Source organism: Diceros bicornis, chromosome X, assembly GCF_020826845.1.
Source record: "Diceros bicornis minor isolate mBicDic1 chromosome X, mDicBic1.mat.cur, whole genome shotgun sequence".
Lineage (NCBI taxonomy): Eukaryota > Metazoa > Chordata > Mammalia > Perissodactyla > Rhinocerotidae > Diceros > Diceros bicornis.
Window position 1 is genome coordinate 7,275,746 of NC_080781.1, and position 16,384 is coordinate 7,292,129.

At 48.0% G+C, this 16,384-nt stretch overlaps 1 protein-coding gene across 1 annotated transcript in view; it reads left to right on the plus strand.

Moving 5' to 3' along the window:
* Positions 1 to 4,007: 4,007 nt before the first annotated feature.
* SHROOM2 (shroom family member 2) overlaps positions 4,008 to 16,384 on the plus strand; it is a 144,037-nt gene continuing 131,660 nt past the window's right edge. The window contains exon 1 of the mRNA XM_058535414.1: positions 4,008 to 4,321. Within this exon, the coding sequence (XP_058391397.1) occupies positions 4,157 to 4,321 (165 nt within the window). The 5' untranslated portion in view covers positions 4,008 to 4,156. The remainder of the gene's footprint in view (positions 4,322 to 16,384) is intronic.

Below are 16,384 nucleotides of genomic sequence, written 5' to 3' on the forward strand. Positions count from 1 at the left end.
CATTAAGAGGTGTTCTGGAAAGCTTGACCCCACTAACTGAACTACCAATGTGAAAGGTAAATGCAAAATTTTGGAACTCCATCTTCCACTATATTTTATAATTATAAATCTGTTTTTTGTTTTTTTTTTCTGCTGAGGAAGATTCGCCTGAGCTAACATCCGCTGCCAATCTTCCTCTTTGTATGTAAACCACCACCACAGCATGGCCACTGACAGATGAGTGGTCCATGCCGAGGAACTGAACCCAGGCCGCTGAAGCAGAGCAAGCCAACCTTAACTACTAGGCCACTGAGGCTGGCCCTAAATCTCTTTTCTTGTTAGAACAAAAAACTAAAATAATTTGAGTTCTATTTCATATAGAGGATGAAGGGGAGGAAGACTATCCTCTACCCACTCTGGGTCCTTTCTTGTTGGGCTACAAATTAAATTGACATGAGACCGAATAGCAGGAGAAAATCAAACAAAATTTAATGACATGTATACGTGGGAGAAACCAGGGAAACTGAGTTTCTCTACAAATGGCAGAGGTTTTCACCTTAAATAGCATATTCAGATAGACAAAGGAAGATGTTAGGGTAGTGGTTTGGGATTTCAGAGGGGAAGAAGACAATTCACATGGAGATGGAAATGCAAATGTTTGTCAGACAACTCTTTACAGGGGCACCTATAGAGAATGTGGCTGGAGAGACAGAATTTTTGATAAGATGGGCTTGTTGGTGCCTTTCTTATCGTATCTATTTTACATTATACTACAGCCATCATATGGGAGTGGCTCCTTCCTGTAACAGGCCTTCTATGTTAAATTCTTTAGGCAGTTAATGGGGGAGGTCAAATGTCCATCAGAGAAAATAATCAAGGTAAAGAGACATATTTTGAGGTGGCCAATTTTGATCTCCCACAGGATTAGCTATTGTTTAAATCTCTGAAAGTTCGCTCAATTTACCTTTTATTCATTGATTCATTCATTCACTGTTGATAAAGTGAAAGCAAAATTCCCTTTAACTTCAGCTATCCCCTCTCTATCAAAGGAAATAAACCTCGGATTTGAAAAAGTGGAACACACACATCCAAGGCAATTGAATGCCTAGACATGGATGCTCACAGGGTTATGCTCTGCGGGTCCTGAAGAGTACCTGCTCACCCTCGTGCCTACTGAGCAATGACACTGAATGTCCAAGAATTGAGAAGCTACACAGAACAAAGGCGCCCATGGCTTTCAAAAAAACAAAGGCTAGATGCTGACAACCATATGCCACTCTTGGAAATTCTGGCTGAGTTGTGAGTTATTAGAAAAGAAAGCTGTCACCACTAGAAGTCTACACTGGTTCAATGTTATGCCTTTCAGTCACAAGACACTGATATTTTCACAAGACGTTGGACAGGGTCTTGTAATGATATAACAGACATGATACAGAAGTCTAGGTGTGATGGTAGCACAGGTAGATGTGCTTACCTATATAACCCCAAAAATGGTGATGAAAGGATTTATGTGGGTCTGAGAGGAGGGCATCGACCCCATAACAGGCCACACAAGGTTTGGTCCAGTCCCTTTCAGCATATTTATTAATGTCAATATAGACAGCAGCCTTATAAATATTCAAATAACGCTAAGCTGGGAAGGATGCCTAATGAGAAGATTGGGCAAAAAAAAAAAAAAACACAAAACCTCAGCAAAACAATGTTGAGTAAGGATGAATGTAAATTTGCACCTAAATTTAAGGAATGAACAGTATAACCCTTTCAAGTAGCAGATGGGTAATCTGACAATCATTATTCAACGAACATAAAATGTCAATGACGACTGTGGCTGCAAAGTCTGTGATTTATGCAGGCAATGAAATCACTGTTTCTGCTTTAGTGAATATAGTGGTCTGAATCTCAGTCCCAGGTAGGAGCTGAGATTTAAGTCAATACCAGCTTGGTGAGGAACTGTTTCGGGACAACGGGACTTTCAAAAACTCTAGGTGCATTTATATGGTCCTTTATCTTTTGATTTATCATATCCATCCACTTTTTAAACTTTTTATTTGGAGATAATTATACATTCACATGCAGTTGTAAGAAATAATATAGGGACATCCTTTGAACTCTGCACCCTGCCTCTCCCAATAGTAACATGTGGCAAAACTATAGCACAATATCCCAACCAGGATATTAATGATACAATCCACCAAGCTTATTCAGATTTCCCCAGTTTACATGCACTTGTGTGTATCTAGTTCTCTGCAATTTAATCAATGTTTGCAGATTCGTGTGACCACTACAGCCAAGATACGCTTGAGATTGGTGATTAAAGGCACACTCCTTAAGTCTCCATTTACAAAGCAAAAGCCGCCCCATTCCTAACTAGAGGCATACCAGACACTGCAGCTTAGAAGTTATTCATGGGCCAGTAAGCAGTGCTCAACGCCATGACAGGTGCCCAGAGGAGCTTACACTGTTATTTCAATTGCGTGGATAACACACAAAAGATCAGCCATAGACTGCAGACGGTAAAACGCAAACCCTCACTCGACTGCTGAAGAAACCGAGACCAGAGTTGAGATTCCTCGTCCCAGCTCTACAATGGGCTTGGTCTGGCAGAGCCCAGACCAAGACCCAGGGACCCCTGACTCTCCCTGTCCAGTGCTCTCCCGGCTTGTCCTTGCTGCCTACTCCTCGCATCACCACCTGCTAAAAGTACCTGGATGGAGCTGCTTCGAGGCAACAGGTGTTCACCAGCGTCCAAGCTACATAACTATAAAGTCATTTTTTTTTTTTGCAAAGCATGCAAATAACTATCATCGCAGATATGTCTTTATACCAGAGTTTGATGAGATCGAAAAGGGGCAGGAACAGGTGGCATACCTTTTCTATCCACAAGCATTCAATAATTTCAGACCACCACCGCCCCTTCGTAGGGGACGCGGGCGTGGGACATTCAGTCCTTGTGCCACAATTCTACGAAAGGGAGAACAGGGTTTGAACGGAAAGGCTTCTTGGGCTGTGACTATAGGAAGAGCCAACAAGAGGCTCTTCCTTATCTGGGCTGGGCGCTGCAGGAGGGAATTTGTGGAGGATGGGCAGGCCCTCCTGGGAACAGGTCAAGCTCTCTCCTGCTGCCGGGACTTTCCGAGCACCTCCCCTGAGGGCCAGCGCTGTGGCCCAGGCTGCGGGGGGCGCCCCTTCCCGGCTCTCGGGCTGCCGCGGGCTCCGGGCCATGGAGGGCGCGCGCGGAGGGCTCCCGGGTCGCGCCGTGCCGATGCCCGGGGCTGCGGGAAGGTGCGCCCGCGCGGCCACAGGGCGGCGGCACGCGGGACCGCAGAGGGGGCTTCCGCCGCGCTTCCGCTCTCACCTGCGCGGCCGCCCGCCGCCTGCGGTCCGCGGGAACAAAGGCGGGGGCGCCGGGCCGGCCGCGCGCTCCAAGATGGAGGGCGTCGGGGGCTCCGGCCGGAGCCAGCACCGCCCCGCCCAGGCCCGCCCCGCGCGGACGCTTCCGCCGCCTCACCTGCCGCGCCTCGGCCTCCCGGGCGGACGGCCGACGCGCTCCAAACATCCAAGGCCTCCGGGCGCTCGCGGGGGAGGAAGGGCCGGGGCTCGCGCTGCGGCACCCCCCGCCCCCTGCCCCCTCTCCCCTCCCACGCTGGTCGCGGGCTCCTGCCTGTGCCCCCTGCGCGAGGTCATGAGCGCGCGCAGGCCCCCGCCCCCTCCCCGCTTCGGGCCAACTAGGGGGAGCCCCGAGCGCGCGCCCCTGGCCCCAGCGCCTCTCCCCGCCCCTCCCATCACCGGGCGGCCGCGCGGGTCCCGGAGCGCGCGCCTCTCCCCGCCCCTCCCGCCCTGCGGGCAACTCGCGGGAGCCCGGGCGCGCGCTCCGCCCCCTGCCCGCCGAGCAGCGCGAGCCCCCGAGCGCGCGCCGGCCCCCGCCGCTCCCCGCCCCCTGCCCGCCGGCCCGCCCCCTCCCGGGCCCGCCCTCCCCGCGCGCCGCGCCGGCCGCCCGCCCGGCTCCCTCCCCGGCCCCGCCGGCACTTTCTTCCCAAGTTGCAGCACAAGTTCGCCGGTGGCCGGCGGCGGCGCGGGCGCCCGGAGCCTCCTTCGCTCTCCGCCGGCCGGGGCTCCCCGGAGTGCATGGGCGCGGGCCCGGGGGGCTGAGCGGCTGCGCCGCCTCCCGCCCCGCGCCATGGAGGGCGCCGAGCCCCGCGCGCGGCCCGAGCGCCTGGCCGAGGCCGAGGCGCGGGCGGCCGACGGCGGGCGCCTGGTGGAGGTGCGGCTGAGCGGCGGCGCCCCATGGGGCTTCACCCTGAAGGGCGGCCGCGAGCACGGCGAGCCGCTGGTCATCACCAAGGTAAGGCGGCCGCCGGACGCGCGCAGTGACAGCCCGGAGGTGGCCTCTGGCGGGGGACTCGTCGCGGGTAGGGGCGCTGGAGAGGGTGACCCGTCGTGTCCGCGGCCCAGGGGCGGGCATGTCTCCGGGTCACCTGCGGGAACGTGGTACCGGGACGCGCATAGGTGTGTGGTCCGGGCGCCACCCCGGCCGCCCTGCGGCGGCTCCCAGCCCTGCTGGCTCCCAGCGCCGCAGAGAGTTTAAATGGCTCCCGTTCCGGGTCCCCTCCCCTCCCCCTCCGGGAAGGGGCCTGGCCGAGTCCCCTGTCACTCCCGGCCTCGCCTGCAGCGGCCTGCACCTGTGGGGCTGTCCAGAGGTCGAGGAGGAACATCGCACGTGCCAGGGGGTGGACGGAGCGCTCCCCACCTGTGTTTGCCTCTGTGGGTCCTTGGTTCTGCACCCCTTATCGCTGGCAAACCCAGACTAGCGGCTGCCGCAGCCCAGCTTCTTGATGCCCATCAGCCCATCAATATTTACTGCCTTTCGGCGTCCAGCCCTAGATCCATGGCGTTCTGAATACCTGCAAAAGCGTACAGCAACTTTTCACCGTCCTTTATAAAAGTGGGATTTGAGTTCCAATAATAAGAAATTCCTAATGTGCCTATCAGAAATGTGGGGTGTGTGTGTGTGTGTGTGTGTCTGTGTAGGAGTTACTTTAGAATTTCGAATTCTCTTGTCTCAAAACAGAAAACTCATCTTGAAATTTACCAGCCGAACCTGTATAAACCTGTAAAAACACACAAACAACAAACCAGTCGTCCTGTTTTCTTCTTGTTAAAAGTGTCTATTGGTCAGTTTCTCTGGAAAGGGTTGGGCCCGGTCATTCCTAGGGACAAAGTTCTCTTTAAAATGTAAAAATTCTTGGCAACTAGAAGACTTTGAAGGTGACTTACTGGTTTTCTCTGCTTTCCTGCCTCGCCACAGCAGGAAGAAAGAAAGGGACTCCTAACCTGCCTGCCTGGTAGTGAATGTGGGAAGTGGTGCGGCTGTGTTGTTCACATAGCCAATGTGACACAAAGTTTTCTCCCTTTTCCTCTCATTTTTGTATTTACCAAACTGGAGCCTTTTGGAGGAGGCTGGTTTAGAAGTGCTTTGAATTTACGTTGAACTCGGGAAAGAGGCTGTTGTTATTATAAATTGAACCAATGTGTAATCCATTATTGAATTGGATTCTTTGGAAAGACTGTGACAGAGTGTGTATATACCTTGCCTGGCAAGGGCACTTTCCTGCAGATTTGCATATTAAAGCATATTCTCGGTGCCTTTTTAATAAAGGTTTTATGGGGCATTTCTGTTGGTAAAAGTTAAAAAGATATCAGGTAAATTACTCCGAGCTTTTGCATGTCACGTGTTTCTTTTAAAAAAAGATTCACGATTCAAGATATCTTCCTCAGACTTGTCTTGATAGCAGATGAAATAAGTTGTAAAACGATATTTAAGGTGAAGTCTTGCTTTCTGGCCTTATGCAGTATAAGTTGGAAGTCACTTTAAACTCTGAAATTGAGTTGTTTTACCAGAAGCTGGAGAAGGGTGTCCCAGAACACCTCCTTCTGTCTTCAGGTACCCCAAATTCTAAAAAGCCCGATGTATTCTTAGTGGCTGTGTGTTCTCCCTATCCAAGAGGCCCCATTCTAGAAACGGAAGGAGATGGGCAGTAAACCCAGTGGACACACACCAGGGCTTTTTCGGGGTATGTGAGGCAGTTTCCGCCTGATTTGGCCTGTTGGTTAGCTCTCAGGGTAGTTACTAAGGTTTTTCGGGGGACACTTTTGTAGCTAGGCTAGCAGCAGTGTACGTGCTCAGCCTGTCCAGATTGTACTGCAGGATTTTGCAGAAATAAAAATGCTTGTGATTCTTATCTGAGATGCTCAGACATCCTTCTTTTAAACCACAGCTTAGTTCTTATAGATGCTTCAACAAGACTGGAGATTTGTGGTTTCTTTGTTTAGGATGGAGAGAATTCAGGAGAGTTTGGGACTCCTGTACTAAATTTCCGTGTGTAGTTGTATATACAAGCGCATATATATTTTTTAACCACACGTTGCATTGTATGGTATCGGCAGTATTTCGCATACTTGTCTTTTCTCCTAGATTAACTCATCAGTGATACTTGCTTACAATCCAACAGCTGGTAATTAACTGTCACATTATAAGAAAAAGATGAAGGAAAATGTGTCCACTTACAACCACTTAAAGAATCAAAATAGACTGTTGTGATGGAGACTGAGGAAAATTGTTCCACCACCAGAATTCGGATTAATCCAAGCTTTGAATTTTCTTTTCCCAATAGCTACTGAAAAATCTTTAGGGCTCATTAAATAATAATTCTTCTAACAGTTTTTTTTTCCCCTTTATAAAACCTTGTAATTAAATAATTACATATTGGAGCCTTGGGATGTTATACAACTCCTTTTCTATTTAAGAGAAGCTGATTTGGAAGAAGCTTGTTCCAGTGTAAGAGGACACAGTCTTGTTATGATGAAGATGGTCTCATTTGAAAGCCTCATGGGAGTGTTGATCTTAGAACACGAAGGGATGCCAAAAACAAGGCTGGTTCAATCCCTGATCCTCAAATGGAGAGGTTTTAGTAACCCATTTTGTAGATGAAACAGCTAAGGCCAAGAGAGATTAAATGACGTGCCCTGAGGTCACAAACCTGGCAAGTCTTGAGAAGGGCCCTGAGGACTGGATCTTGACCCTGAACGTCTGAATGTCACTGCTTCCCCTCCAGTCCCTGCTGTGTGCTCTGGTCTGGAATAATCAGTTGCAATGTCATGTTAAATAACTTTGTCACGTCCCTTAGTTGAGGGTTTTCAGCCTTGGCACTATCTGTATTCTGGGCTGGATCATTCTTTGTTGTGGGGCTGTCCTGTGCGTTGTAGGATGTTCAGCAGCACCCCTGGCCTCCACCCCATGGGACTCCCTTCTCCAGGTGTGACAACCAACAAAACATCTGCAGGGGCCAGCTGGTGGCATAGTGGTTAGGTTCACACGCCCTGCTTCAGCTGCCTGGGTTTCGTGGGTTTGGATCCTGGGTGCAGACCTATGCACCGCTTATCAAGCCATGCTGTGGTGGCGTCCCACATGTAAAGTAGAGGAAGATGGGCACAGATGTTAGCCCAGGGCCAATCTTCCTCAGCAAAGAGAGGAGGATTGGCAACAGATGTTAGCTCAGGGCTGGTCTTCCTCACCAAAAAAAAGTCTCCAGACCCTGCCAAGTGTCCCCTGGGTACAAAAGTCACCCTTGCTAGATTAATGGTGCATCCTCTTTGCTTTTAAAGGATTTTAGCTTTTAAAGGTCATGCTTAAGTTAATTCTTCTTTTTGAAGACCCTGACCAGTAGGGGGCGTGTGCCTGGAGGCCCCTGGCATAGCCAGCATTTGCGTGGAGGGCTGTTTTCTTCCCAGGCCCTGGCCCTGATAATAGGCTTTATTTACATAGTAAAACTCAAACAAATACTTGCTTCATCTGCATTTTTGTAGCTGGGAAGAGGAAATTGAAGCGGGAACTCCCGAGTACTGGGTTTTACGGGCATTCAGCAGGGCTGCTGGGTGAGGGCTGTCTTTTCCCTGGGTCTAGTTTGAAGTTAAAGGGATCCTGACTTCCCGGGAGGGGCATTCTTGGAATTCAGAGTGCATGTGTGAAGTCCCACCAGACCTCTGCTGAAAGGTGGCAGCTGGAATTGCGACCACTCAATACGTGTTCCCTGACTTGCAGCTTGACATTTTACTAGGACTAGAAAACACACAAAACCCCATTTTTCCATGCTGCTGTCCCAGAGGGAGCGGAAATAATGTCTGTGTCCTCAGAAACTGCAAGTACTTTGACTTGTTAGTGTTTCCAAGAGTGCGCTTTGATGCAGGCCGTCTCGGGTCCTGTGTAAGCAGATACAGCGTTGTTCGTGGTCCCAGTTTTTGCCTGTTCCTTTCCCCATCAATTCAGCAAATGTAGAACTTCAGTGAGTGTGGCGGAGGGGCCTGATTTCTGAAATGTCGCCGGAGGGGCTAGAATTCCAGAAGGGCGGGTGGGGATTCCTTAGGAAGCCTTCAGTGCGCCAGCTGGGTGTCCGCAGGCCCCCTGCGGCCTCAGGAATGTTTGTCCAGGGGGAGGAATGAAGCTCTAGCTACTCCTTTTCACCATTTCTTAGAACACCGTCCCCCCCCTCCCCCCAAGAACGCCAGAGCCTTAGCCAGAAGCGCCCGAGAAGACGTTAATTTGGGCCTGGCCTGGTCCCAAGGGCGGCTCCTTTGGGAGCCCGTTGATTTTCAGGTTGCCTCTGGGGAAACAGCCATCCTGGAGGGGGCAGGAGAGCTGTGGGCTCCGATGCCCCCAGCCCGACTTGCCTTGTCACAGGGCTTCAGAGCAGTAGAACAGGAGACCAAGCCCTTAAACGTCCTTCCGAGTTTGAATGCTGAACGCGGGATGGAAGGGAATCAGGGCACATCGGGGGGGCGGTACCCAGCCAGGTGGCAAATATCCTATGTAGACCATTAGCGGGAGCGCCTGGTAGCGGAAGGCTCAGGGCAAAGACTGGCCTGGCCGATGGTGGTGGGTGAGGGTGGGAGGCACCAGGTACCTAATGTGCCTTCCTTAGTGGTTTGAAAGGGGCTCCATTTTATGGGGTTGTGCTGAGTCATGGTCATTGGTGACCCCGTGATTAGGGAGGTTGGAGTGAGCGGCGGCCCTGGTCGCCGCAAGTTGTCCTGATATCCTTATGTTTCCCCCAAGAACCAAGTTCTTGCTTAATTATCAGTAAAGGTTTTGAAAAAGAGGGATCTGTTGAATTCAGCAGTGCATCAGGAACCGATGGACCTCAACTCAAACTTCTCCAGGGACTTGGCTCGGTTTCTGTGTTTAAGCCCCATTCCCCGTCCGTGCCTGCACTCAGGCATGCTGCCGCCTTTCCATGGGTGGGATGGGAGTAGATGGTGAGTGGGTGAGGGCTGGGGCTGCCGCCACCGCAGCACACCCAGGGCTGTGGGTACTGTTGGGGCCGCAGCCACTCAGCATCGTGAGATCCCGGCCACTTTCTCTGGCTACCTGCAGCATTTTCTGAGTTGTTTGGTTGAGTGTAATTCTGAATACTCATTTGTATTTAAGAGTTAATAGTACGGTTAAAAAAAAAAAAGGTAGGTTTTCTTTCCTGTGCTGAAAGACCCTTTCAGTTGGTAGACCTGCCTTGCCAGCTGGCAGTCACATATATCTTTATTACCCTCTCTCAGCCTGTGCCTAACACGGCCTGCCGAGTTCTCATCCTTGGTCCTGCGGAGGTGTTTTGGGTGCGGGGGTGGGAAGTCAGGCAAAGAGCCTAGAGATGGATCCCAGGGTCTGGTGGTGGGAGCTTTGAGGTTCGACTGGTGCATTCTTCCTCTCTTAGAAATGAATTTCGCCTGACTCACATCTATAAATCCAGAGGCTTGGACGGTATGAAAAGCTATAAACTGAAGCTGTGCATCACACTCTGTACCATGATGGATTTGCTCTTCGTGGTTCAGTGATGAGTGTTTCTTAACGTGTCCTAACATTTTCTTTTGAAAAGAAGAAAACGTGTTTGCCCGAGAGTTAAATGTAGACTAGTATGGTGCTGAAAGGCTCATAAATATAGTCGTTGTCGCTTTGTCCTAATGAGCTGGGTTTTCTGAACTCACCTATTTCATGGCCAAAGAAACTGGGCTCCATGCTTGGAAAGGGCTGGCTTTTCTATTTGGAAAGTATTCTGAGTTGTCCTCTTGCCAAAGTTGTTTTGTGTTGGCACGCAAGTAAACCTGGGTCTGTGGGTTTCTTCGGGGCTCTGTGGAGCTTTTCTTGGACACTGGGCATGATGTAAACATTCGACAAGATAATTTAGGGGTTGAAAGGCTGAACAGACCTTTTATTCAGGTCTTACTTCTTTTGCTTTCAATCCCTGCAGTCAGCAGTAGGGCAACACTTGGAGGAGAATGTCTACAGGTCCTGCGGGCCTGGGCTCTGCCAAGCTGCAGCTTTCACCCGCGTGAAGGATTTTGAGAGAGCTCAGGCTTGCATGTTGCTCTTTTTGGTCTTTTTAAAACCTTGCCAGTGTCCAGTGCAGGTTGGGTCTATTCTGGAAGAATTGTTTTCCTGTGACCTTGTTGGATCAAATATTTGCCCTGTCCTGTGGTCGATGGAGCCTGTTTGGGTTACCAGGGTAAATGTTCAGGCTTCTCGTTGGGGGAACATATCTCAGTAGAAGGGCGATAGGATATCATTAGAAAAAATAATTCGACCAACTTTATTTGTTTGAACCTCAAAAGCCAGCATGTTCTGAATTGCAAGGCAAAAGTCCCATTTTTTTTTTCTGGATGATGAGAACCTGGGCAGTTTTTTACATCTCCGGGGTATTAAGTGGTGGGGAATGTCAGCTGCTCCTGTTGGATGGGGAAACAAAACGAAGACTAGAGTGCTGGCCAGGCTGGGAAGGGTTGAGATTACATTTGGCTAAAGGTGACTAAGAGTCTCAGATCAAAGGCAAATTGTGAAGGTCAGGAACCCAGGCGGGGAGACTCCCAGTGCTCTAAAGGCAACATTTTTACTTCGAGTGCTCTAAAGGCAACATTTTTACTTCTTCGTGGAACGAAAGGGCCAAAATGTTAGTGTATCTTTCTGAGTTCTGTTTTTATTTTTATCAAAGTGGTTCTTGCACAGTTTAAATAATCCACTAGTTCTTCAGGGCTTGTGATCATACATCAGCTCTCCCCACTGTCATTTCCCTTCCCTAGAGACAGCCACTGAAACTTGTAGCTGATTTCTCTGGGCATTTGCTTATGTTGTAGAGTGCTGGTACATTTGTTTGTTCCTTTTAGGGGTAGCTGTTGACTTCCCACTAAAGAAGATTGGGATTTAGCCTTTTTTCCACATACCTCCTTCCCACCAACTGCTCAGGCACATTTCTAGGGATCCCACACCCCCAATGTAATTACAGCATAATTTTGGTTAGAAGAGGGGTTTTCAGCCTTAGCATTATTGACATTTGAGGCCAAGTGATTCTGTGTGGTGGGAGCTGTCCTGTACATTGTAGGATGTTGAACAGCATCCCTGGCCTGTACTCACTAGATGCCAGGAGCACCCCACACCCCAGTGTGACAACCAAAAATGCCTGTAGACATTGCCACATGTCCGTTGGGAGACAAAATCAGCCCCCAGGAGAACCACTAGGTTAACACTATTCAGTGCTTACATTATTTTGATTGCCAGTGCTACCACTGCTGAGCCTGGTGGTACGTACTATGATTGGTTTTCCGCGCACAAGTTTTTATAATCACTAAGGTTAGTGATAGTTTTGTTTCTTTGCTTAATTTTCTGTCACTTATCGTTGCATTTATTGTTCATTCATTCTCCAAATCTTCCCCAATTATGAAAAATCTCTTAATATATTCAAACACACAGGGTGTAGTGTTTTGAGATCTTCTCTGTCTGAAAATGTCATGATTTTACCTTGACAGTAAATGAGTTGCTTGGGTGGAGAAGTCTCAGCTAGAGACAATTCTCCCTCAGCACGTTGCAGGTGGCGTTCCATTCTCTGCTGCTGCTCAGTATTGCGGGAGTGAGGACGGACCTGTGTCTTGATCCTTTGCACTGGCTCTAATTTTTTCTGTCTTCTTTTTTATTTCTTTATGTTTTTGTTCTTCTTGGGAGATTTTTTGCAGCCTTATCTTCCAATCCTTCCATTGAGTTTTAAATTTGTGCTCTCCGTGTTTCCAAATTCCACAGTTCTTTTGTTATTCTCAAATGTTCCTTTTTGATACCATACTGATCTTGTTTCCTGGTTCTTTCATATCTTTGAGGATATTAAGCTGGTTTTTAAAAATGTCTTCTTTCTGCATAGATTCGGTTTCTGAGCTTTGCTAATTTTTTGGGTTGTTTTGGCTTTTGTCTTCCCTGATAGAGGCTTTCTCGAATGTCTCTTGATCCTGGCCCATCTGGGCCGGGCTGACCCCCATGCTCTTTGGACGCTGTGTGCATGTAGGGGAGTGATCTGGTGAGGCTGCTTCCCTGGGGACTCCCTGAAGGCCATAGCTTCGATTGTTTCTTTGGGCTGGTCATATTCTTGTCAGACAGTCATTTTGTCCTCTACTGAAAATACATTCTGGTGGAGGGCGGATTTGGAAGGTGATGCTGGGTCTGCCAGTTTAGGGGATCCTTGCTTTGCTCAGTGGGGTGAGAGTGGTCACTTCTGCCCCTAGTCTGGAGGGAGAGTCTTCACTAGGGCTAAGTGGCAGTGCTTACCTTCACAGGTGGATCTTGCACTCAGTCCTTAACCTTTCCTAATCCTTAATCCTTCAGACTGTCAAACTAGAGTGATTCCTGTTTTAGTGTATTATCATGGGGATTAAATGAGGCGATATATCAAGCTAGCTCTACATCCCTTCTGCCTTCCCCCCTTTTCCCTACTAAATCTTGCTTCATTAAGAATTGAGAAAACTATCAAAAATAAGGTTAATTTATTGAGCCACTGATTTACCTTGAAAAGACTTTACACTGGATTTTGTATGGCGACATTTTAATCTCTCCTAGAGATTTTGTTACTGATTCTGACTGTTTATATGGGATTTGTAGAAAAGCATTTAATTAAAATATACATCTGATGCCCAGCACCAATACATTAGCTATGCTATTTATAGATCACTGGAAGTGATTATTTCTTCCTTGCCACCCCAATTTTTTTTTTTTGAATAATAATGTTTCTTCCTTTTATAACATTAATGAAGGGTAGCTCTTTCAGATCAATGAGATATTCAGAATAATAGGATTTTAGAAAAGTGGTTTTGGGAAGTGAAAATAGTAGGAAAGATGAAGGTTAAATATCCCCATGACAACAGACTCCATTTCTTTATTGCTTCGCTCTCTGGCAGTAGAAAATCTCGCAGGGCGTAGAGTTAGACCCACAGGCGTAGCAGAGATGTGCTCTGCTTGTAGGAGACCGTGTCTCCTCTTCCCTCTGGACACGCTGCTGGACTATATTTCCCGGCTTCCCTGCAGCTAGATGTGGCCTTGTGACAGTTCTACCCAATCAAATCCAAGTGGAAGTGTTGTCCACCATTTATAGCCTGCCCTACTTCCCCCCTTCTGGTTGTCTGGAATGAAGATGGCCCTAGGGCAGAGCCTCATCAGCGCAGGTCCCTGAATGACTGAGGAGATAGCTGCTCAAGACATGGTTACCCTCCCAGTAGTACCATTACACGAGCAGGAAATAAGCCTCTGTTGTGTTTGGGCCATTACATATTTCTTGGATTACTTGCTATAAGAGTTAGGCTGTTCTAACAAATGACATCTGGAGAGAAATCAAAAATTTTCCTTTTAACAAGTACACCTAGTTTTAAGAGACTGAATATACAACACTTAATTTACCCCCATATAGGAGGGAATGATTATTTACTTTGTAGGAGGAATCACCGTGGGTGTCCAATTAGCACAGAGCTTGTTCTGTGCACACTTATTACAGAAAATGAGACTCGTACGCCCATAGTTTCGGCTTCTTTCCATCTTAGCTTTCTCTCTCAGCTGAGAATTTAATGTTCACCCTCTCTTGCTTTGCTTCCCCTCCCTGCAGATGATTGCCCGGGAGCTATGGAGAGGTGGGGCAGAGGGAGGGAGAAGCCCCAGTCCAGAGAATTAGCCCTCAGGAGGGCTGGCCAGTGGAGGGGAGGGTGGGTGGCCAGCTCCTGGTATGATATCAGGGCCTGGACCTTTCTCATGGTTGAATTGTCCTTTCCTTCACTGCCTTGGTTAAAGCGCAGAAGATATTGCCTGGGAGGGTTACACATTAAATCTTCATTAACAGGGCTGCCTTTATCAGATTAATTAATTATGATCTTGTATGGCAGACTATTTTTTTTTCCCCTGGGGAGTAGAACATAGACACATGAGTTAGACCATCAAAGAAAGGGAGATAAAGATGAGTGCAGAGTCCAAGTGGCCTCAGGAGGACGGTGGACTTGGTGTGGGGATCTGAGGGGTAGATGGCAGGGGCTGCTGAAGTGGGGGGAGAGGAGGGCCTCCTCCATTCCAGGTGCTGGAACGCCTGTGGAAAGCCTGGGAAAATGGTGCTGGGGGGACCAGAGACCTGGAGCCTCAGGACCGGTAGCCCTCCCTGGCTTTCCAGAGACATGAAGGTGCTTCTTTTCCTATGACTTGCAAATGCTGAAGCTGATGAAATTTTGCGTTTATGTTAATTGTGCCTGTGTTTGTAAATTTGTAAGCACGGTGATACTTATCTGTGCTAATTGTATGTATGCTTGTAAATTTGTAAGCATAGTGATTTTTTTTTTCTTGATGCAGAAACATTAAAGCCATCTTGAAAAAATTGAAAATAAAGGAAAAGATTGACCAGTAGCCCCAAACATATAATAATCCTATTTCTGGTGGTACAGCTATATTGATTTATTTTGCGTCTCTGTGGAATTCTTTGCTTTGCACCATGTAGATCTAAATTATTAGTTGCTTGAAGGTAATTCTCGTACGAATTACGTTGTCGACAATCTTTGGAATCAGATGAAGCTTAAAAGGAAGATTAGTTTTGTGTATACCAGTTGGAATTTAAAAAATGACATGTTTCGTTATTATGCAATATGTCGAGTTTTATCATTTAGCTTTGCCTAGACAGGCATATTAAAAGAAACAACCCTAACTTCTGGAAAACTGAGTATTTTATATTGGTCAAGTATGTCAGTATTTAAAACAGCTGTGGGTTTTTTTAATACGTGCAGCTTTTAAAAAAATTTTCCTTAATGTTTAGATGCCTGGAATCTTGAATGAAAGTTTGGAAAGGAAACATCTGGACTTGAAAAGATAGGCCTGCTGCTGCTTGAATCATATTTATTTTGTGTTGATTTAACCACAAAGATCTTACCCAGCTGATGCCAGTAGGGTTTATGAGCTGGGGGGTGAGGGGCGCTATTCCCACTCTGCTCCCCTATTTTCAGTGGCTGTTGTTTTGGAGAAAAGTAATTAGAACCTCCTACCACTCTGTGTAGTTGTGAAATTTTACCCACAAAGGCAAATTTTACATCCTCTGCTGGTTACTGAGGATGCTCCTTCTTGTGCCCCGAGGCAGGAACTTGGTTTGCTTTTATAGGGTTTAATTCTCAAATCACCCATGCTGTAATTGCCGGTCTGAAAAAGATGTCTCATTCGTGCTAAAACTCGTTTGCCTTTCTTTCTGACCATTGCATGGCCTTTCCTGGCCCTTTTCCTTTGCCTTCTGCTGCAATGCTGGTTTTTCTTGAAGGTCCTTCCTTTCTCTCTCCCCTTTCGTCTAGGTGGTCTCATGCGCCTCCCTGGAAGACAGCTCGCAATCTCCATGTGCAGTCCCAACTTCTAGAACAGCCCTTTGAGTGTTACTGAGGCCGGCAAACTCAGCATCGTCCCGACGGAGATCTTTCATCTTCCTTTACCTTCTGTAATTCTCCTCCTGCATTTCCAGTCTTGTCAACAGGTTTATCCCCAAATCTAGAAGTCATCCTTGATGTCTCTCTCTCCTTGACCTTCCACAGCCAACTGATTACCAAGTCCTTTAAAACCTAAATGTCTTGTGTTTGTTGTTTCTTTTTCATCCGTGCTATCTCTGCCTCCATGACTGCTTGACGGGACAGTCAGGGTAGTCTCCGGCTTGCACACTGCCTCTAGACTCTTCTAGACCTCCAGCCGTGGTTGTGCCAAAACACTAATTTGGTTCTCTGGCTCTTGCTGGGAAGGCCTCAGTAGCTCGTCATATAGCACTTTAGCTGGGTATAAAAAGGTCTTTATGTTTTAGTTCCTGCCTATTTTCCAGCCTCATCTTCTGGTAACTCCTCATATAACACTTTAGCTGGGTAGAGAAGGTTCTTTCTGTTTTTAGCTCCTCTCTATTTCCCAGCCTCATCTTCTGCTGTCTTCTCTCCTGTCTTGATCCTTTAATCCTGCACTGTCCCCTATGGTGCCCCTTCTCATATGTGACTATTGAGCACTTGAAATGTGGCAAGTCCAAATTGAGATGTACTATAAGTGAAAATAGTGGATTTTAGACTT